This window comes from Ciconia boyciana, chromosome 6 (assembly GCF_034638445.1).
Source record: "Ciconia boyciana chromosome 6, ASM3463844v1, whole genome shotgun sequence".
Lineage (NCBI taxonomy): Eukaryota > Metazoa > Chordata > Aves > Ciconiiformes > Ciconiidae > Ciconia > Ciconia boyciana.
Window position 1 is genome coordinate 15,509,086 of NC_132939.1, and position 24,556 is coordinate 15,533,641.

Genomic DNA, 24,556 nt, shown 5'->3' on the forward strand with positions numbered 1-24,556 from the left:
CTCGCCCTAATGAAGCCTGCCCACCAGAGGAGGGAAGCCCTCAGACTTTCATCCCTTAAATCCACACCACCCCCTGCCCCCCCAGAGGGAAATCCTGGAGCAACATGTTCCAAGCATCAGTGGGATACAATCCCTTCCTCAGCTGGATGTGGCGGGGTCAGAAGCAGTCCCCAGGCCTCATTCTGAAAGGACTACATTCTGGCAATGAGGCACTGAATTCACAGGGGTTACAGGGCCTCAAGCAGTTCTCAAGGTTGGAACCGTTCTAGAGATGCAAGCCTTCCCTTCTTCCAATGTAGTCTTATCTTCATGATGTACCACCAAATTCCTCCTTTACACAGCTTTTTCCTTTATCCCTAGAGGTTTTCACTTTCACAGCACAGGCTAAGAGATGTCCTTGAAATAGTCTTATTTTGTCCCGTCTACTTTAAGAATGAATACTTTTTATTAAACAAAAAAGAAAGTTCTTTTAAAAAATCTGAATCAACCTGGAGACTGATCTGTGAGCTCTTACTTGCCCTACAGTATTTTCTCAACTTTATTTCCACTAAAAGCAATGATTTCTCTGCACAGCTTTGCAGAACGAAGAACTTAATTTGGCATACTAGATTTCCTCCCATCTCTGTGGACTCCTCTGTAGAAGAGTGTTTATGAACATTATGAACGTTGAGCTGAAAAGTAATAATACACTGCATTTATTTGAGATTTTAATTTAAGATTCTCAAAACATTACATTTGAATTGAGGAACAGGAAACAATTTGCCAAATTTCAATTAATCAGAGACAGAACTGAGAACAACTCCACATTCCCACTCCCTTTAGCCAACAGACAAAACTGCTTTCCGCAACATGAACACCCTGAAAGTAACATTAGCTTCCCTTAGAAAACATGAGATGATTATGCAGAACATTTAATGACCTCAGTACTCTTGAAATACCTATGTTGTTTTCATATGCTAAGCCTAGCTAATGTCCTCTTTGCTCATAGATTGTTGACAAAGTTTTGGATGTATAACAAGTCTGGAGTAAGGTGCTCCAGTAAATGGTCTTAAAACCAAACCAAAACAAAAAACCCCTAAACTAAATGAAATAAGGTGTTAAAATTATTAAATAAACAAATAATATACAACACAATGTAAATAATAAATACCACATAATGAAAATTCTCAGTAAATTAACCCAGTAGGTGTCCAGGGAAAGATATGTTTTATTTAATATGGATTATTTTCTCTTTTATATGGTTGACAGAAATTTTGTAAGCCCCATCTAAAGTCATTTCTAATTGTTTAAATGGTTAAATAAACTGCATGAACTTATTCACATAAATTATTGTTTAAGAATTAACACTGTACCTCAGAAGAAGACAGTGGTACACTGTGTGTCTTGTGATGAAAACATTGCGTCAGCAATGCCCCACTCCTGCATCCTGGAGAACGTACCGTACTTATTTCAAGTAGCTGTGCCATGAATAGGCCCATGCCCAGATGGAACTGGCACCTGTGCTACTTCTATTTTGTAATCTCTTCAAAAGGGAAGTGTCAGGGAAGAGTCCTATTGTTTTTCCATGCATACAAAGTATAGATAAGATTCCATGGAATTTTATATAAGTAATCGCTAGTTCCTGAAAAGGGTTGCTCAAGAGTATCTTTAAACAAATTTACCTTCTGAATAAAATCAAGTAAGTTATTGGGGACGCAGTTCCGAATTCTACCAACCCCAAAAACTAAACTGGGAATGTAAATGTTTATTAGGAAGGGTTTTTTTCCCCTTCAAGCCACAGAGAGCGTGATTCACCTCATCTCACTTCAGATCTCTACACTATAGGCATCAGCATCCATATCCTTTATAGTTAATGGAGAGAAACAGCCATTTTAGGGAACAATTCATCTGACATATTTTAAATGTATACTTTAGGACAAGATGAATTGCATCCTAAAACTATTCACTCTGCTTCTCTCTGTTCACTATAAAAACAGCCTGGATAATTAATTGAGACAGAGTCTGCACTGCAGTTATCTACTTTTGGTATGATGAATTCCACCCAGAGTCACCAGCGTGACTTGTGTATCGGTACTGAGGTTTCCTGGGAAGACGCTGGGAGGGGACCCGAGAGAACCGGCACAGCATTGCATCTCTCGCCTGCCTCCTGGTTTACCTCCATCCCACCTATAGTCCTTAGGGAGCTACAGGTCTCAACAAACTGCAACACTCGTAATCAATTCAATAGCAACAAACCTATTAAGAACTGCAGAGGTGACTTAGCAACTAACTTCGCTCCCGAGCAACTCCTGGCTAGCAAACCTGACACAGAATTAAGAAAGAACAAATAAACAAAGAAGAACGACTTGGCTCACAAGAAAATGGACTATGTAAGCTGGTGTTTAGCCTAGGAAACAATCTCCTAACAAACTTTTTTTTAGTAATCTCCTCGTAAGATCAATGTATGTTTGAGACGGTATCTGCCCAACATGCCTAGTGCTTCCTACTGGAGTCTATGATGTTCTTTGGGCAATGAGATGCCCACTACCGATCTGGCTAACAAGCTGGCAGAGGAAACAGTCCTCATGGCCTCAAATACACTGATTAGATTCATGTAAATATAAGGATAAATAAAGAGCCCAAACTACTGAGGAACTATGGAATAAGAGTAGCTTATATTGGCCAGAATTTTGAAACAAATATAGGGAAGAATCACCAAGAAATAACTTAGCTCACATGAACAGAACAATCATTAAAACACTTATTTGCATATATGTTTAGGAAAGGACACGGAAGAAAACTTGTAGAGGCTTCAGCACTATGTAAGAGGAAAATTGTGAGTGAACAAAAAAATGAACCTGCAACCTATTCTAAAATGAACCTACAACATATTCTAAGACTGCTTTTCCCCAAAGTCAGTGGAAGGGTAAAGCTACTGGAAGTATTGAGTGAGCTGAAACATAAAGTACCTTTAAAATTTAACTACAAAGCAGGATACTTCCCAGTAAAACATACCCACATTCTCCAAATAGGAACAAAAATAACCTGGTCATGATTCCTCTTTCTGTGTCCTAATTTTTAATGGAATTTTAAAAATTAGAAATTTCTCATGCAAATAACTGTTCTGTTTAGCAGACTCAGCTATGTTTCAATCTTAGCTTTTATGTCAAGTAAAGATTTTTTTACATGATTCTCTGTTTTTTGCAGCCAGACTTGTAAATAACACTTAGAGAAGATGGTGTATTTTTTCCTTTCACTATTCTTATGTCTCTTCCATCCTTTATGTATACCTAATATGAACATGCAGTCTTCCAATAAGCAATGACAATAATGGTGTTTTAAAATTCAGTTGTGTCTCTCATCCCAGGTATCAACACATTTTTATATGTTAATTAAACTCCTTAAAGTGTAACTGAAACTGCATTACAATATTTGCAAAAGAATTTACAAGTGTTCCTTTGGGATGAGGGAAGGAAAACTTCAGTTTTGGGATCTAGTAACATGGCAATCAGCTGATTAAGGAAAAAAACTGATAGTCCAAGCTTATAAGAAATGATTGGCAGCACAATCATCTGTCAGACCAAACCAAAATATTTGAATCAAAGAACAGGCCCATGGAAATGCTTTCAAACAAAGTGGGAAGCAGAGAAGGTAATACAGTCGCATGTCAACAATGCCTCTACCTACATGTCACTCCCTACCTGCACGTATTTGCACAAAGTTAAACCAGGTTCTGAGTACAAGTACAGACAATTGAATACCTCCAGAACACTCCCAGATCCATGAAGGTACAGTTACTCCAAAAGTACATGGGACACATATACCTGTGGGTCTTTGTACATGCGCAGACTGGTCCCAGGGACTTAGTACTGTCTCAATGTCTATTATCTATGGCTGTTTGCTTTAGTTAATGAAATGGAAAACATTCTTCTAACCTTCTTATAAAGCCAATTTTGCCTTTGTAGAATAAGGAATTCTATAAACAATGATTGAGACTCTGCTTTTACTTCACACAATACAAGTCAAACTGGTTGCAAATTTCAGAATTAAATGACAAGATCTAAGAAATAGTTCATAACTTTCAGAAGAAAACTCTGCTTATTGAAAAAAAAAAAGCTCTTTCCACCAAAAAGATGTTTGACAATAATTTTCAAAGACACAAAGACCCTCCATAAAGAGCATCTTTATTGAGGCTTGTGAGTAAAGCATGTGGCTGCTTTATTTTAGATCCTTCCCTCTCCATAAATGGAATTTAAGTATAATCAGAAGAGAGCAATAAAGCACACTGACCTGAATTTGCTGCTGCAGGAGATTGATTTTGTGCTGCTGTTGCAGAAGTTGCTGCTGTTGTCTTGCAATCTATTAGAAATAAAATTTCCATTAAATTAAAACAGTAATATTGAAACTTCAATATTATGAGTGAAAAACATCTTATTAATTATTCTTTATTATATTTTTATTCAGCATCATTTATTTTTTAAAAAAATGAAGGATATTTTAGAGGTATCTGTATATGTGATGTAAACATTTTAAATTTAAATGCAGCATAAAAATCTAGTTAGCCAGTAAGAAATATGTATTTTAAGCACTTGGGCCTCAACTCTGCAAAGCATAGAAACATGGGTTTAGCTGTGTGCATGTGAATAATCTCATCACTATTCAACAAAGCATTTAAGCCTGTGGTGATCTTTGACTATGATGCATTACTGTTAGCTACAATGGAATGAAACACATGCTTAAAATTAAGTGCTTTGCTGAATGGAGATGGGATTACTCAGGTGCTTAAGGTTAAACACACATTTTCCTGCTTTGCTGAACTGGAGCCTTAGCTAGTATTTATAGATGTTTCGCTATTCAGCACAAGCTCCTAGGGCAAGCTTCTCTAACTTCATTCACAATGAGCAGCACATTACTTCTCTTGTAAATCTCAAAGTCTTCCTTGGAACTACCCAGGGAAGTAGGGTCTCATTTTGTGTAAAAGCAGTACCTGATGCTCAGTAACTCATCCTCAACGCAAGCCTGTGAATTATGTAGATATTCTTGCCCTCGTTTGGTAGATTCAGTAAGGGATCTGGAGGGTAAAGGTTGACTATATCCCTTCTCTAACATAGATGGAGAGAAGCAAGTGTTCAGGGCAGGGAGCGGTAAGAGAATAATGAGAGACAGAGAATCTGCCCCAGACACACCACCACCCTCCTCCACCTGATTCCCACAAACCATCCAAAATCAGCATGCAAGAGCAGAAGGGAAAGAAGATCCTGCCCTCAGATGCAGAGCTGCTCCTTGCAATGGGTAACATGGACTGCAGCTACGAGGGAGAAGCTGCAGGGACCTGGGGGAACAACTGGACATCTGCTTTAGAAAGGCAACTATGCAGCAGACTGCAAGAAGGACAAGATTTGTGTTTCCTGGAAACCCCAGCCTCAGCACTTCTGCTACCTTCATTTCTTAAGTATAATTTCCCCTCCTATAAATATTTATCTAGAGCAGAGGAATCGCATAAAACAGCAAGAAGTTGGTGACAAAGGTAGCTTGATCACTCAAATCCACTGTTTCGATTTTGGCAAAAACTCTCCTGGTCTCCTTCCCCAACATCTTCTGAGCATGCTTACTCTCTCTGTTATAAACAGAGAAAGCTAAGTAAAATGTTTTAATGATAAAAACATTACAGAAGTGTAGCAAGGTTGATTTGGAAATAACCAATCACATAGTTTTAGTGCAAACTGTTCAGATTAACTCCTAAGGAACCTGCAGTTACATATTAACAGCTTGTAATTGTGCACACACAGAGATCAACTCTGTAATTTCTTTAATCTCTCACTCTGACACCTGGAAGTAGCTCTGTCTTTTTTTTCAATGCTACAGCTAAAATTCACTTTTGTATGGGAGACCAACACAAAATTCATACATATTTTAAGTCTTGCCTATGGCCTCAAAGAGACAAATTGAGGTCTGTGTGATTCTGGGGCTAGATCAAGGCAAAGTGCCACACAGAAAAGGAATCAAGCAACTCTCATAGCCCACTACACTGATGCTTGTAACAGGGATCAAACTCGCTTTACGAGCCTGGCGTTCAAATATTTCTGGATAAATCTCGCACTAAAGTCAATAAAAATATGGTGAATGAAGACTGAAGGAGCAGGCCCTGGTCTGCTAGTGAAAAAGGTAGTTCAAACAGAGCTAGCTGCCTGTGTGCCCAGGTAACCCAGGGGCAGCTCCCAGGACCTCAGGTCATCTATTGTCAGATCAGTGGTCAGCAGTAGTGTCTGTGCTTGGAAAATTAACTCCAATGGTAACTGTGCTACAGAGAATATTTAAAAACATGTATGAGTGCTTGAGTTACTATTTTTAATGAGCAACATACCAATTGTGCTATTCCACCTTAGAAGTGCAGTGCTTGTCACTAAAGATAAGCTCTGTCGGGTTTATGTCCACATTGTCCCTACTGCTAAAATCTCAGTGAAGGTAACAGAAATATTATGATGATATTTAGCTTCAGAAAGGAATTATTTGTAATTTCACATTGAACTCAGACACTGCATGGAGCTGCATCATGGGTCATTCTTTCTGAGTGCTGTATCTTTTTTCACAGATACACGGTGTCCTATGTCCAGAATTGTTTGGAGCTGCTGGTGACCTGGCTGCTACTTAACATGGTAAGCTATAGCCAAGGCAAGGGTGAGATCTTTGTTTACAGGTGCAAAGGCACTGATGTGCTGGAGTTCAGACTGCTTGTGAACAGCTTTTTGTACCTGCATATACAGTATAGTACCATTTGAACAGGCATTTCCTGATGAAAACCAGAAATATACCTTGAAGCATCTAATATCAATCGTTCCTCTTAGATGGAACAGTACTGTGATAGAAAATGTATCCAATACCCACAATGCAATTACCATAGCATAGTCTTGATGTATAGGCTTGACACGATAAAGTAGGGTACACAAGCACCATGTGGTTCAAATTCTGAATTTTATTTGCCTATCGGTTGAGCTACATGCTCGCTTCATTGAGCATGACAACCTAGTTTTAAGTGTCATTTAATTTTCATTTTGAAATATAATTACAAAGTGTTCACTGTAAGATATCACTCGTCTGCAAATGTGTCAAGATTAATTTGTGCTAGCTTATTCACAAGTGTCAATAGTTAATTACTGTGTCATCTCTGGATGGCTAAATGACATTCTAACTTCTGATTTTTTACAGTGTTCCTTTATGTTATTTTCCATTAGGGGATGAGTCCATATTCCTACATGTGGGCAAATACTCAAGCACATAAAATACCAGACGTCACAACTCATTAAAATCAACAGAGCATATATTGCTGTATATATCCTATAAAATACGTTTAACTGAAAAGATAATTCTAGTAATAATGTCAGATTCCTAAAAACCACACATTAATTTGGATCTGTCTGATCTAATGCCTAGGGGACTAGTGTACGGGATCACTGTTGTTACACTTTGGTACAATGAGAAAAGGACCGCTCTTTGGACAACTGCATCTTTAAAACAAACAAAAAACCAAACAAAAAACCCCCCACAACAGAAACAAACAAATCAGACCTTACTTGTAGAAGATATTTGAAGGTTTGAGGATGCTTAAGGGTTTTTGTTCAATTATTTTCTTGTCAAAAAGAGAAAGAGTTAAATAATGGTTATAGTCTGGCTTATTTGCAACTCCCAAAATTGCATCTCAAGTGCAAGAAACAAGAACTGTGAAATCTATCAAATGCCATTTATTCTAGGAAAGAAATTACTTGAATGTCCACACACACATTTTTTTCTCAGGGTCCTGTAATATTTCCTCTTTCTGGAAAAAGATGTAATTTCTGAAGATATTTAAGCTCTTTTATGAAAAGAAGATGATAGGAAACACCAGGCAGAACAGTGTTTATGATAAGCATTCTGCTTGAAACATTTTCACAGGTTTCTTTCTTGGAGCCTCACCTGTTCTTGCTGTTGGCGAGCAAGGTCCATTTGCTGCCGTTGTTTTTCAATTTGTGAGGCTGCCAGCTTTTTCTGTTCATCGTGGGCAGCCAGGAGCTGCTCCCGTAAGCTGATCAGCTGGGTGATCATAGTAGAGAGCTGTCGCTCTTTTTCTGCCAGGCTTTCTGGTGTACCTAAATGTGCAGGAAAGATGTACTGTAAATATGAGATAGACAATAGTTACCAAGCAATCTTCACAAAAGAATAGCTGAATCACCAACATACTTATTTCAGGTCGCAGCTTGAATATATATTTTATTAACAAATCCCAAAAGAATCTAGCACATAGCTTTGCTGTGCTCTAAGCGCTGAAGGATATAACAAAAATTGGAGCAGAAAAGATATAGAGTATTTCTTCTTTTCTGACAGGAGTAATTAATGATGCACTGTGTACAAATCCCTATATCTTTTCCATCTAAATCTGCCCAGTGTGATAAATACATTCACAGTTTATTAGACGTAATTTTCCTTCACTTTATATATTTTGTTTGTTTTATTTTTCCCAAGTATGTAAAAGTGCTAAAAAAAAATTAAAAGATGCCATTCAGTGGAAGAAGCAGTTTAATAGTTTATTGATCATTTCTCTAAAATACCCATATATCTGGTAGGTCATTTGGGCAAATGTAAGCTTTGGTTATGGGATGCGTATTAAAAATGAGCTTTACTTGCCCCTAAGAGAAATGGCTAACCTGAGAAAATGGCTTAAAAATTTTCATTTAACTTTCAAAGTTTACTCTACAGAGAGCACTTAATTAATATGAAACTACGGTACATTTATTCTTTGCACTAATGATGCTTAATGGTCTGTTTATGGGTAAATTGCATGGGTCTCCTAAGTAGAGAGTACAGGGTCCTTTTGCAAATCAATCCAAAAATATCCCATCTTACATATGAACATATTATTCTGTCACAAACAGCAATGTCAGCTCCTATATTTGAGCCATACACTGCATTTCCTTGTGTGAGCATCTCAGACCCACAGCTCTATAAGAGGTAATATAACTATAGCAAGGTAGCAGTTCAGTGATATTGCAAGAGCATCTGAAAGAGGTTTACAGTTGGAAGTGGGATAAATGAAGCAATTTTATGTTGTACAGGACAACTGAGAGTTAGAGAAGAAGTGAACAAGATCAAGAACTAGTCAGGTCTGTAATCTGCCACAATGATATGAGAAGTGGCGCATAAGAGAGGGTATTTGCATCCTTCCTTTCCTCCATTCACAATAGAGGACTGTGATAAAGAAGTCACAGGACTTTTGAAGTGGAAGAAAACATGTGAGGAACAGGACCTGGGAGGGAATGGAGAAACTGTCACCAAAATTATGACTCCACCTTCTTCCCAGGAGTAAGATGGATATCTTCTGGGGAAGAGAAGAAAGAGGTTGACAGGTTTCATAAGGAGAGGGAAGACAAAACAGACTCCTGCCAAGCAGGTCGCAAACCCAAGATGCTCTATTACTTACATGGTGCTATGATGGGACCAATATTATTCTTAAACAGAATTCCATTTGCAAAAGCAGCATACAAGAAAACCTCTGTCTATAATTGCTTTCTATGGAAAAAGAAACTGCATAGCTTAAGTCATTCACTCTAAACAAAGCAAACGCTCAGAAACAAAGGGTACCTGTTTTTCTGTACATTTCTTAATTGCATTTAACAACATAAAGTACTGAAAATATTCAAATTCTTAGCCACTATTAACTATCTTAGCTTTAAAAGAGTCTGCAACAAACTAATGTTTCAGTACCCTGAATCTTAATTCAGTATACATGTGACACAGGTCTCCGGACAAGGAAAAATGAGTAACTTCTGTTGTAGCAGAAGTTTTAGAAATGGTTAGCAATTTTCTTAGTCACAAGAAGTATGATGGATGCATGAAGTTAAACCTGAAGGACACTCTACTATACAGCCTAACTTATTGCAATACCTTAGTGTGATACGTGTGACTGAAGCAACAAAAGAGTTCTGTGCAAAAAGCCGTTTCAAAACAATCAAAATAAAAGATTTTTGAAAGTAAGCTTAGGCAGGTATGTGGCCAGGAAAACATCTGCACTGAAGGTACTGCCTTGCCAGGATCCATTAGCTTGTAATGAGCTCCACACTGTTGACATCAGTTCAATTATCTGCAACTTCGGTATAGACTTATCTTAACCCTCTTAAAATCTATTATTCAGTCTTGAAGACTTTGCACCATGTGTCAAAGGTTATTTAGGTGCTTTTGAATATGTTATTGTATACTGAAATTCATTTTCACAGATAAAAGACTGTTCTGCCAAGGAAAAATTCCCTTGCCCATCATGACTAGAAGAGATCAACCACTCCAGCTATTTTAGAAAGCCAATGGGAAGCAACCTGCTGCCTCAAATGATACTTATTGCCATCCACTGCCACCTGGGAAACCACAGCTTGAGACTTTCACATCTGTCAAGCAGCTTTGGCATTGTAATGCAGGCCCCTGATCTTACAGTCATAAAATATTTTACACACCCAAAGCAGATATTAATCTCCCACTCCATTTCCATATTATTCTGTATACTTTGTACTTGCTTCATAATATGAGTAGAAAGCTACCACAAAGAGTGCCTGCTAAGGCTACAAAATTTGGTTGTTTTTTTATGCTTAGTTAGAACCATTTGATATAGACGGAGCAAATTTATAAGGTCATTTCTTTTTTTCTGAATTTTATACAATAGCAGGCAGAAGTAACTGTTCTTATGGAGGAATTCATAGTAATTTTTTTTCTTTTCTTTTTCCCCCCAGAGAAACACATCTGAAATGAATGACCCCATTTAAAGTACTCTTTAATTTGTACTGTGCTATGTAATTCAACAACAGAATAGAACCGATGACCACAAAATGTACACTGTGCTCCTGGAAAATAACAAGACCTCCATGAAGCTGCAAGACACCTAACTGAACACTGCTCAAGACAAGAAAAAGCATAAGATGCAGAAAGTTGTTGTATGAACAGTGTGTGGGGGAGGTATAATTTAATTTTAGAGTGGAAAATCCCAACCATTATTTTACAGTTTAAATACCAATAAAAAACAACTTGCTCAGAATGCAGACCAGATTGAGCTGATCTGGCTGGGCCAAGAGAGGTCATCAGTAGCTGTGTGCCATCATCATCTGTTTTGCATCCACTTACTGCAGCAAGCAATGAGATTCCTAAACTCATTACCAGTAAATAAACTTCTTCTGCTGACTAAAAATATCTATAAATAAAATAAAAATATAGCTATCTGTAAAATGTATTTGCCATAAAAACAGATTAAACAAAAAGCTTAGTAAAAAATATACAGCAAATATGCCTGTTTCCATAAAATACTATATATCACAGCTCGCTCTCTGTTCTAATCCTATTCTCTTACTCCAGAGACAGCAGTGCATTTTTTTTTCCATGGGGTCTTCCTTATCCCCAAAACACATCTGTCTTGAGTTTCTCTCAGATTTGTCAGGTGGATCAGTGCTCCCCAGGGCCTGCTCCATCTGAAGTATTTTAATTTGACTAAACACCTGATTTATTTTATCTCTCCGATGAGAAAGGCAGTTTGTCTTAATAGAGCCTGTCAGCCTACAGTCCCATTCACAGCAATTTACAGGCAGCCAGGGATGCTGGAAAAGAAGAGTGCTGTGATTCTGTATTTTATCCTCCTCCAGAAAGCACCTAAAAGCAGCTATTCACTGCTACTGCATGTGTCATTTTAGAACTGAATTAGCTTTTTATTCAAGTAACTACACTTGTTGTGAATAGCTTATCTGTAAAATTGCTACATTCACTACTGATTTTATTAACCTTTGGCTCTATCACAAAATGGTCTTCAGTTAGGAAAGACCTTTAAAATTGACACATTTTTCTTAGGGGCCTTTATTTCAGTGACTTCAGATATACTGAATTTGATCCATTGACTCCCTTTACCAGCAGTATTTTAAATTTTGAGTGTTGGTGGGAAGTTAATAGTGTTTAAGGACTTCTTTTTAAAATGAAAATAGAACTCTTAGTCTTATCAAAAGTTCAGAAAAAATAGTTATTATTTGTGACAGTCCTTTGGTTATATATTCTTGCCTTTGTGATTACAATCATAAGCTGAAAAACAATTTGGCTGTAGCAATATTTTAATTTTTCCATGTGTGCTTATTGTTTTACCCTTTATTTTTGTATGGATTTGAGCACAAATTGAGATGAAATGGTCAGATTGAACAGAACTAAGGCATCAAAGAGAACTTTTGAGAAATTCTGGTCATAGGTCAATCTAACCAGGAGTGAGAAAACAAAAAGTAGCTATAAATCTGCTGAAAAAGAGAGAATAGTTCAATTTGTGGTCTAAAATTACATTTAGAAAGAATTCTGCTTGTGGCAAAAACCTACCTTTTAAAACTGATCACAATACTACATGATTTCTGGTACACAAAGTAATAGAAAGATCATCATATATCTTACAATAAAATGCATTTAATAAAAATCATAAGCATTACCTTGCATTTTATCTACCTAGATTTCTTTAAGCATTGCAAAAAAAGATTAAAAATCTAGTATCCTGTAAGTATAGATACATAATATAACTCCAGTTCCTATATCAATCTCTGGTTTACCACCTTAAAATACTTCTGTTACCTCTCACTACATATTCAGTCTATATACAGATGTAGCTGCATGTCAAAAACCACAGGAGGCTTTTCAATGTTAAATTTGGAACTGTCCTTGTAGCAAGTTGTCATGAGATAGAGGCAGAGTAATAACTGCTGGTAAGGGAAAAAAATAAGCAGGAATAACAAAAAATAGACTTCTAGACTTACATAGTATACTTTAAACTAATCTCTCTGACACTCAGCAAGAGAAAACAAAATAAAACCACATATTCTATCAAGTGAATAAAAGACAAAATACTGGAGTCATAAATAAGCCAAAAATTTATAGGCGTGATCCAAAGCTTGCCGAAGTAGGATTCGTAGCTGTGACAGTAAATTACTGTGGGTTCTTGAATGTGCTTGCCTTAGTTTCCCAATGTGTACACAAAGTAAAACACTACCAATCAGAGGTTTTTATGCCTGGTTAGTTAATGCTTCTGAAGTGCTTTGAGATCTTTGCATGGAATCTCTACACAGCTGCAAAGTATTATTGGTTCTCTTGAATTCCGTGATTAGTGCAAAGCATGACAAATATCATCCTTGTTTATGCACTGCATCTAAACTAACTTTTGCCCCATATACTTACAGGAAATACAAATTAATAAATCACAAATGATTACTCCTGTTATGTTTTTAGAATAAACACATAGTGTGACTTTTATGAAATCAAGAGACAGTAATGCAAGAAAGAAGTGTGGACTTTGCCAGAAACTAAGGGCTTTAAATCACATAACTGCAGTTCCAAAGTATCATCAACCAAAGCAATTCAACTAACAATCAAAAATGATTTTGAATCAAGTCAAGCAATTTCAGCATTTAAAAAAAAAAGAGGCTTTATGAATCAATTCTTCTGTTAGTTCTTTCTTTTTTTTATGGACATTGTTTGAAAAGAAAGCAGAAACACAATGCTAGACATAAAAGAAAGTGTATTTGATCTTAGCTGCCCAGAGATAACCTGGTTAAACCATTCTGTCTAACACGGCATTCTGCAGCACACATCAGATAGGCTGTGATGTCTCTACTTCACAGGCTCTGTCCAGCATTTAGCATTTACCCTTTTTTGATTGGGTCACCTTTTAAATGCCACAAAATAGGGCAGCAAAAGTCAACAAAAATAAACAGGGAAAACAGAAGAAAGTAACAATCTAATGGAAGGGCTTCGGAGATAAAAGTCACTTTGTGAGGGCTGCCTGACTAAGGAGCCCCCTTGCCATTGCAATAGCATCTAATTTGAGTTCTAACTCCAACAGCAGTTTAAAAAGCTTTCCACTCTAAAGGGCCCCAAGTGCATCATAAAGATAAAGCATTTCAGTAGAAAACAGCCACAAAGACCTCTATTATCTTATCAGTCTTTCGTTACAACAGCTGAACCAATATGACTAAGTTCTGAATGACTTTTTTTTCCCCTTCTTTTTATAACACTAGAATACTGGAATTTCTTTATTTCATGATCAGTTAGCAATTGTTGATGTTCCCATATGCTACTGTCCAGTCCTTAGTCAATAAAAAGTTTTATAAATGCTTCCATTGTGCTTTGTAGCATCCCAGTGCAGAAGGCAGCACAGCAAACATGTCCAGCATGCAAACCACACCGGAGAGCTTCTCTTGTGAAGGTGTGAGTCGTCCCCCCGCCTTATGTCTAAAATGATTCTGTGTTTTAAGCTTTGAGCAAGGAAAAATTAATACCCTATGTCCATAAACAGTAATGAGAATTAATATTAGGAACTCCTGAAAACATTCTGTAGAGCGAAATCTGATTGTCAGATTTAGAAAAACAAAAAAAGGCTTAAGTCAGCTATGCTCATGAGAAGGATGAAAATGCTTTACTGACAATCTGCAGGATTCATCCTAATTTCACATATACTAAACCTCAGATGCTTAAGCCATTTCTTATGTGGGAGCGATTTGAAACTAATATGATACACAGAACAGGAGAGTTTTGGTACAATCCTAAACTTATCATAGGCCAGACTGTCTTTCCTAGACTAGCCATAAAATTGCAGGTAGCAGAGTGAAAAGGGAATTACCTCAGCGGGGTCGTGATGACCCTTCGTTTTCCCATGTCAGCATGCCCCCAGACAGGTGAGGCAGCGAGCAGGGACCCACGGCTGCAGGGGTAGCTACACCTCCATCACCACAGCCACCTGGCTCTGTGCAAACCAGCTGCTCTCTGTGCAAACTGAGCTGCTGGCACGCCTCACAGCAAGCGTCAGGGTCCTGCACCCACCGCCATTTAGTTTGGATCGTACCAGTCCACACACACGTCTTGCCTAATGGGGGAGACAGTACACGTGCAGGAGAGCGATCCACGTCCAGCTCTCTCCCTGACATTGAGCTAGGATAAAGAGAGGAGTCCCTGGGCCTAAGTGCCCTCACAGGCCCTCACTTTATCATTGCACGTCTGAGCGTTCAGGTTCAACTGTACCCTATTCGATCATTTAAAGTGTCGCACTCCGTTGTTTTTTCCCTTCTCAAAAGAATTTGAAGGATATATCCCTTCTTCAGACTTCACAAATCACAGGACAGTTTATTCTGCATTAAGAACAAATAAGTCACAGGGATGTATATAGTAATCCAGCTCAATATTTACCCTAAAGAATTGCCATCTCCTGATGGCAACTGAGGCAGGCTTACCTGCCTTAGCATTTCCCAGCAAATGCTTGTACCTTAGCTTTGCTCCTGTGAATAACCACCTCTTCTGAGACAATGTTTCTTTTGTGGCCTTTAACATTTTTTTGATCTCACCTTTTTGCTGGACTTTTTGTTCTTGCATTGTTTCTTAGCAATGCTCAAGTGTTTCCTGAGGAATATCTTATGTTCAGAGGGAAAGTTTTTCACAACAGTTCTAATCAAAGTAAACCAATACATTCAAAAGAAAAACACTACAGTGACCAGATCAACATAAACTGTTCACAAGTCACTACTGAACAGTTCCAAAACTGTCAAAGTAACATGCTAGGCAAAGGATTGGATTGAGTAGTGCCTCGTCAGCTCACGGAGCAGCACAATGATATGTTGCCCCATTTTTAGGGATGTGGCGAATCCAGAGTTGAGTCCTAAAATGTAATGCACATCAGGAATGTAGGAAAGAATGTGATGTTAGCCAGAGCTTCAACCTCCCCCTCCTCCAAACCCGCACCCAGCAAAAAGCAGAATTACAAGAAATCTCTTGGACTCTTTCCTTTCACACACATGAAAAGAAGAACTCTGTCTGACATAAGCCTTGGAGGACTTTAACTACTTTTAGAGATTTTGTTACTATCTCATATATACAATTCTACATTTATTATTGTTTGCTATTTTAAAAAAAGGAAAAAAATACTTTAGCCAGTTTCTTAGACTTACTCTCGAATTCCAGAAGAACTTGTCACCTTACATTCTAAATAATACTAGAAGTACATATTAGGTGTTAATACATGCATGTGCATGTGGAAGAAAGAAGACAACAATTTTTTGAATAAATTATTCCTAGGGTTTTTCAGCAGCAAGTAGAGATTCGGTTATGAATGCTTTAGCGCTTTCAGTGGGTTTAGAAATGCTTCATATATAGTCAGTACGAGCTGTTCAGACTCTGTGTGGAAAAAATGTGATAATACTGGATATAGACAGAGAAATACGCATCATACATTGCAACTAAAAACTCACAGCCAACCTGTTCTTGCTGAATTAGAATATAATGATATAGGAGAGGCCACAGGCTGTGAGTAATCTGTACAGTGATACAAACACTAAAATATAATCTAAAAAGAAAAGAAAAATGAGTAGTTTTATTTTGTTAACTGAGAAGACTGTAGCACAGGGCATAGCACACCAAAATAAAATTAACATGGTGGTGTTATATAGAGAGCAAAATTTGTATTATTAATATTATTATTGTCTCTAATGCTCAATTCCAATGCTTTTAAAGTAAAAAAAATTATAAAGAAGAGAAGAGGAAAGATGGTCCGCCCATTTAAGATACTCACTCAGAACTTGAGAGAGCTGAAAAAATATCCTGACCTTCAGTTTTAGTTTTTCCCATTTAAATACAGATGACAGTACTTCCCTAGAACAGGGAGGGGGAAGGGGAGAAGGATGTTATTCTGAGGACAGGAACAGTAAAGATTCCAAACTGTGTTTGTGGGCCATATAACAGAAGGAAATAGTATATTAAAAAATAAAAAATCTAAAGGATAAAGAAGGTATTGGAAGGGAAAAGAGTGGATAAACAGAAAAAAAAAAAAAGAAAATCTAACCATCATGTAATTATATAACAGTTCATCCTCTGCAGAAAACCAAACTGAGATGCCAGCAACTGTGTTGGTAAGGCTAGCAGAAATTCTTAAACATCACAGTAGGAATAAACTTTCAGGACTGGAACCTTCTCTGTGCAAACATCCTCACGCAGATCATGTTTGCCAGGTTTTTTTTGTGGAAATTAGTATCTTAAGTTAAAATGGCACAAGATTGGTTCACCTCTCCCTATCAGAGAACACACATTAAGCACAAAAAACAAGAGCAGGCCAATGTTATGTCTTCCTCAAGGAGATGAGAAAGTCATAAAAAAGGTTTGAAAGTTAAATCCCATAAATTTTCTCATTTGCAAGGGCTGTACAACTAACTCCAACCCAATAGCCCTATAATGCTTTAAGTTCTCACGCAGCAAAACAGGGGAAGTCTCATAGGGAAATGGAGATATCCAAAATTTTTCCTTCTGAAGACAGGACACAAGTACTAAATATCAGAAGAATCAAGTCCCTCAATAATGATGATGTTCACGGTGCTTGTAGCTTCTTCATTACACTGGAATTATCAACTCAGCAGGCCTAATTCTCTCTTCATGTTATTTACACATACATGTAGAACCAGAAACTTCAGTAGAAATATCCTTTATTTACAACAGTATGACAACGGATCCCCGTCTTCCCAGAAATAGTAAGTGAAGCCAGTTGTTCACCTTCCTTATTATTTTATCTCTGAGCCTGACTCAAAACACATGGATTCTTTCATCATCTTTAGCTGAATTTTGTAATTGTCAGGGAACCAATAGCAGACATGTCAAATAAAAGTGCAAAATATCTCACCACTGAACGTTACGGAATAACATTGTTTTTAATGACATTCTATCTCTCAGTTTCTACAAAACTCACTATATTAGGTATGTAGAAATGTTAGTAAAGAAGCCTATACACATATATATTCTATAGCACCATCCCAGTTTTAGGTTTGAGACTTTGTCCCGACAGCATCATTTGATGTACAAAACTGTACATAGTATTAGAAATTTTAAATGTGCTTGCTTATTAAATTCTTACATCTCTCCATGAGCAGCTTATAGCTTAATGTGAAACTATAGATGTGAAACTGAGAATGAGGTGCTTACACAGAGAAATACTGCCCCACATTTCACACCAGCTTCAGAGGGATTGCAACACAACAGTATTTTGTCCTAAATATTATTTTGCTTTCTGGATAATTCTTTCAATTTTTTTTTTTCTTCTGACTCATAAAATTTACTGAACGGAGTTCTGCTGCACTAGTAGTGTCACTATATCTTAATTTAGTTAAGTAATGTTTTAGATGTTTGCAATCAATGGAAAACCCCTACCCTTCATTTCCAGAAAATAAGAAAAATATTTTAGTTCTAGATGAACATTTGCACCCGTGCCTTGATATGGAGGAACAGATGGTCTGACGTATGAATGCCAAGCCATCTCTAATATTCATATCAAACATTGCAATAAAAGGTGTAAGAAAGATACTTTTTTGTAACTTCCTCTTTTAGATGTGAAATTATGTTTTGTTTTGCTTATATACAATCATAGGTAGTATCTTCTTTGGAATTACGATGTTGAGAGCCACAATTGATGACAGTCTGGAATAAGTAGGATCTTATCAACCAACATGAAAAGATTAGGAGTCTGCTGGAGAAAAAAATGTAAATGGAGAATTCAGGACTGATTTTGAAATTGCTCCACTTCATTGATTGTTCTTTCATAACAGCGTACAGCTGGATAAAAATCATTTTGTTTCCATATTCAATTTTAACTTTAACAAGTGATTTCTGGGTACTATGATACTCTTCAAAATGAATCTTATTTTTTTATTATGTAAACATGATACAATTCCAAGTAATCTATACAATTTTTCATTCTTTTTAAACTAGTATTTCTTCCTGTTGCGGTGCAAGTGCAAAAAAGCACTTGTTTGGAAGGAAGAGCTCTCCAATTAAAACTTGTCTCTTCCATCACAGGGATGAACTGAATATCTGTTCTATCTAATCTTATTCTGGAAAGAGAATTGTATATGTACATGCATAAAAATGACTGGAAGGAAGCTGAGTTTAGAGGAAGTTAGTTTAATATCTCATTTGATGAGTATAGCTCATATGAATTAGATGACATTAATTTCCCTATATAACAGGACTTATAGTTACTTGTGATTGTTAGCTGATATTTGTCTTTCATAAAATGTTCATGATGTAAAAGCAGCTTTTGCTTGTTTGTTCAGTCTTCTCACATTATCTAAACTATGGATTAATAATGAAAGATGAAAAAGAATCATATGTTTTAATTAAGTTTTCCATTTTAAACAGCAAGCCACAGAAAAGGAGGTTTTAAATTTTTTTTTTTCTGCTTTTTGTCACAGTATTTGCAGAAATAACATGATTCTTCTCCTTAAATAGTAAGGAATACTTAGCACTGTAATGTCTATAAATACATACACAGGGTGATGGTAAGAAGGTGACAGTTGAAGTCCATACAGCTTTTATGTGTACTCCTGCAGTTGGACATGTGCAAATCAGGTGAAAAAACATGTCATCACTGTATCTTCCTGCGGGGCTAATCTAGTTTTAAGGAAGACGATGTAGTGCCTTATATTGAACCTGAGCATCTGTGTACTAGGAAAGTCTATGAGAACAAGGACAGGAATTAATACTTTTCTCCACGGGTGCAAAAAGGGAAGAGGTTCTTTCCACAGGTGCCATTGCAGCTTTCTAATAAAAAGGCTAATTGATTTACATGTTAAGGTTCAATTATTGGAGTTCATTTGCCTTAAAGCTAACACTGAGGATCCCACTCCAAAACACTCTAGGAATCTTGCCTCTCTTCCTATACTCAAAATTGTAACCCAAACGCATTTCTTCTACTGCATCCAGAATTCACAATATACACAGGAGAGGAGATGTGCCCCTGTGAAATGTACTCTGACTTATGATGTCTTGCAGTTACTTTTTATATCTTGTTAAATAAGTTACTTCCATGAGTTTTTAGTTAGTAGTTATTAGCTACACCACTCAGAAATGTCTAAATATAAATATGAGGAGTATTAGTACTGCAAGATTCATATACTTTAAATATAAATTTTAATTTTGATCTTAATTACATGTTCATCTTTCATGTCTTACAAATACAAACAAGTATATCAATGAAAAACTTATATTTGCCTCTGAAGATTTTTATTGCCTCTGGTGATAAGTAATGAAGAAGCAAAGTTTATTGCAAAACAAGGACATTAGCATAGCCTGTCTATCATGGAAGCTGTAAAGAAGAAACTTCCTACTTCATCTGAGAAGAGACAATTTAGTCAAAAGCCTTTGATATGTATGGAAAAGCAACAACATTTTGTACATTTAGAATGTGCCCACAGAAGTCAGTTGAAGGATTTACACTTATTTCAGTGGGCTTTGAAACAGGTCCATTGGTATGTTCATTAATGATGGCATTAGGTGGTCAAATTGGCAGCTTCAGGCTTGTAAATCTGAATATTATTTTAAATTTCTTTCATAATCAAACAGTTATAAATTGAAAGTGCTACTTATCTGCTATACACAACCTAGTAATCAGTAAAACCAATTCAGCTGAACATATTAATGCTACATATATGAATTATCTTATGTCTTTTGAAATAACCACAACCTCACTGTATGGGTATGAGAAACAAAAACCAAACAAGTAAACTATGCTTGTTGTTCCCTCAAGGTTTATTTTATAAATAAATAAATAAACAGAACACATTCCAGAACAAATTAGAACTCTATGACAAGCTTGTTGTGCTCCCATGAAATATGCTACAAAATTATCAGTCAAGTTTTGTAACTGCAGAAAAACCTCCCAAATCACATTAACCAGAGCACAAAGAGGTGGCCTACATTTGCAGACTGAAGTTCCACGCATATTCTAAGAGTCTTCTGGTATAATTATACTCTAACCGCAAGCATGAGTATGTTTAGCCAGATGTGTCTTAGAAGCGACTAAAAGTACAGTTGGAAATGTTCTTAATTCAATTTATTTGTGTACCTAGTTGATCACAAACCAAAACATTTAACACAGCCCTTCGCTACAGAATCACTGGTAATGAAATTCTTCACAGTCCCAAACCAGAGAGTGTTGTGTTATTTTGTTGTGCTTGCATAGGTATTCTACCACTCAGAATGAAAACGTAAACACTGCCTTTTCAAAAGACTTAATATAATTTAATATTCAAAGGCCTGAACTGAGGCACAACTTTAAACACAGTCTAAAGATAATTCAGAATAAATCTTGAAGCACTGGCAGCATGTAGGAAACAACAGGTTTTGAATTCCATTATAACAGCATTCTAATTCAATACATTATAAATAGACCTGGGATATATTTAAGAAATCAGGATCCCCTAATTGTTCCTCTCTCCTTAAGACAATAAAACACTGTCCAAGTTGCATTTTCATTACTATTTTTACAGTGACTGCAGTTTCATCATTATTTTTCCTTTCTAACAAGACACTAAAACAAAAACCACAAATGAAGAAGAAGCAGGAGCAGGGAAGACAGATTTATACTCAGACTTCTCTCAATTGGTGAGAAGTCCTTCTTCTCACCATTTTAAGTGTCCTATTAAAAAATTAGCTATGTGTGGAACAACATACCTATTGCAACTCGATGCAACGTTTCTGACGTGTTTCTCAGAAGTTACATCAGTGTAACTGTGATGCTGAGATACTGCCCACTAAGACGAAGGCTAATTGTGACTGCAAAATAATTTTGCACTTAAGCAATATTTTTATGGTCAATTCCTCTCTATTAATTTTAAATATACATCAAAATTTCAATCTGTCTGCATCTGTAAAGATCTTGGGTATTTTTCCAAGAGGTTTCTTAGATTTAGGTGTCTCTGGGCCACGTTTTTTAAAGGGATTTAGGACTCTTACTACTGCAGATAGATCTATGGCCATGTTTTAAAAAATACATTAAGCATCTAACACTCATTGACTCAGATGACATCTTACACTATTTTTAAAAATGGGATAGATGTGTCTGAATCACATAACATCACCTTAACAGTTTTCAGTTCATTTTCATCTGAGGTGGTTCTTCGCACAGTGGACACTAGAGCCATGGAATATCTTCCTAAAAGATGCTGTGGGTGCAAAGCTTTATATAGGCTCAAGGGGAGACTGGACAAGTATTTGGAAGTGGGGAAGAGAGACCTAGTTGACTGATACAAAATAAACAAACCACATCAGGGTCAGGAAATCCCTGGAACTGAAAATAGTCAGAGGGTGGGATAATGTTAGTGTGAAAGTATATGCTTTCCCTGTTCTTTCTTGTTCCTGTGTGTCCATTTATGATTCCTGCTGGAGTCAAATGGATGTTTGGCTGTTTTTTCCTCTTTATACCAAAGATTTCCTTTCCATTTTTTCCTCTGAGTTCTTGGGTAGCAACTTTAGCCCTTCAGACACAGTATTTGATGATTTTTTATTAAGATTTGTTTTCCCTGTGTGGGAATTCATACCTATGGGTCAACCAACTGTCTTTTCTTAATGTAAAAGTAGTTTCATTTACTTTTCTGATGTGCAACACCAGCTAGTGGACATGGGAGCCTGGATGTGTGAAGGTGTAGATACACAGGCTTAGGGCTGACATGTTTCAGTCAAAACCTTAAGTTGCTCACTTTAAGTTTCACATAGGTAATAACCTTAGCACAAAAAAGATTTTCAACTGCACCCTTACAGCTAAATTCTAACATATAACCATCAATACATTATGTTATCATCATAATTCCAGGGTATCAAAATAAACACAGTCATAAATGGAAATATTGTTGAAGAACTGCTGAAGGACATGGGGTATTTAGACATGACTTCCTAGAATTCAGTAGCCCTTTGGTAACTTCAAAGTAGCAAGGACTGCGTTCACTTACAAATGTTCAAATTCCTCCTTGAAGCTCTTCCATTATTGGCTTGATGTGTAATAGCAAAGATGAGATTTTTTCTGCTCTCATGTACGTTAAATGTTCTGCATTTAGGGGGCCTCAGCAGCTTGCAGTAAAGCTAAGCCTGCAGTAAGCTTTCAGTTATATCATGGTCTCAACATATACAGACAAAAGTCCATATAAGACCAGCTTGCATAAGAATGAATACTAATCTGACATGTGAAGACAATACAGAAAATGCATTTATAAGGCAACACTCACACACACTCATTCACATTTATTTCCCTATGCAAAAAAAAAAAAAAATATTTTTACCAACTCAAGTACCCAGTATTGCTTTAGGTATTAATTCAGTGTATATACTTTAAGAGGAGTGACTTTCTCAGTTGCTTAACCAACTGCACAACTCTACACCTGCTATGACATAGCTAACATGGACAAAAAAAGAGCACTACTGTAAAAGCCTGAATAGGTATGCATGGCAAAAGCATTACCTAGTTTACCAACTAACCTTCTAATTCTCACAGTATCATTTAACCGTTTCCTATCTTCTAGCTGTCAGTCAAGAACATTAAACAAATACCATATATCTTGAGTTCATGAACAACAGAAAACGAACTCTTTCAGAACTCCAATGAAAAATGGCATGTTAGTTTTGTTTAAAAAAAAGTACACACACCTCAGAGATTGTTAAGGACCATCACAGAAACTGATTCTATAAATGTTACCTTTTCAGATAGCGGCCGCAGGCTCAGCCCTGGCATTGGTGATGCCAGCTAGTCTATAGGGTCTGACTTTGATAGTGAAGAGCAGTGTTCTCCTTTTAACAGATGATGCTGCAAGTGTTGGAGTGTGCCTCTTGCAAGGAACACTTTTCTCCTTTGTGAAGACTATTTCATTAAAACAAGTTAAACAATGTTCATTTTTGTTACATAAATCTTCAGTTTTCCCTTGCTTTCAAACTTGAACTTCATATTATTTTCTATGTGTTTAATGCATTCAAACATTTTACACAGGCATAGCTGTCATAATGTAAATTTATTACAGCAGATTCAGCTGATGTGCAATTAACACCTATATTTTGTCGTGGGTGATTTGCTGATTATCACCATAGCCCTTTTCAGTAGTTGTAACTATAATTCAGAGAAGTGGTTTTCTCAGTGTTTGTTAGCACAATACACACGGAAGGGAACAGGAAGAGGCAAAGTGAGAGAAGAGACTTACCTATCTATGTAGTTAACTAAACTTTAGCTGTGTGTGGAGACCGACTATGGTTTTTCCAGGTCAGCAGAAGGAGAATTCTCATTATGGCCCACTCACAGCCAGTTCTTAGCACCAAGTGTTCATATTTGTCTGATGGTGGGATATGTTATCTGAGAGTATGCAGAGAGACTCAAAGTGCCTTTGTCAATCACTGTTATCTTGAAAAGTGGCAGATCATAACCTGATAGACTAAAGTATTTCTTTTTAGAAAAATCATTACATTTCAGAAGAAGTGGGCACCCTCATCTGTGGCTGAAGTCTGAGAGACCCAGAATTACACTGTAAGACCCTTCGGAGGTGAAGAAAACAACAACAGAATAGAAAAGAGGGTTAATTAATTTACAAATACATCCTGAAGTAGGAACCTTCTATTCACTACAGCCCCTAAAAGAAAATCCACAGTCATCCTGTGACTGTTGCAGAATCTCAACAATACATAGGCAAATGGATCCTGGCAGCAGAGCAAAGCAGTGAAGGTAGAAAGTTCTTTCAGTTACAAGTTAAAAGGAACTCTATGATTCCTA

The 24,556-nt window shown here is 36.8% G+C and overlaps 1 protein-coding gene across 10 annotated transcripts in view; it reads right to left on the minus strand.

Moving 5' to 3' along the window:
- Positions 1-24,556, minus strand: part of SOX6 (SRY-box transcription factor 6) — a 378,993-nt gene that overhangs the window by 142,960 nt on the left and 211,477 nt on the right. For all 10 annotated transcript variants that reach the window (XM_072864495.1, XM_072864498.1, XM_072864499.1 and 7 more), the window contains 2 exons: positions 7,930-8,102; positions 4,270-4,338 (listed from right to left, as the gene is read on the minus strand). In XM_072864495.1, coding sequence (XP_072720596.1) covers positions 4,270-4,338; positions 7,930-8,102 — 242 coding nt within the window. The remainder of the gene's footprint in view (positions 1-4,269; positions 4,339-7,929; positions 8,103-24,556) is intronic.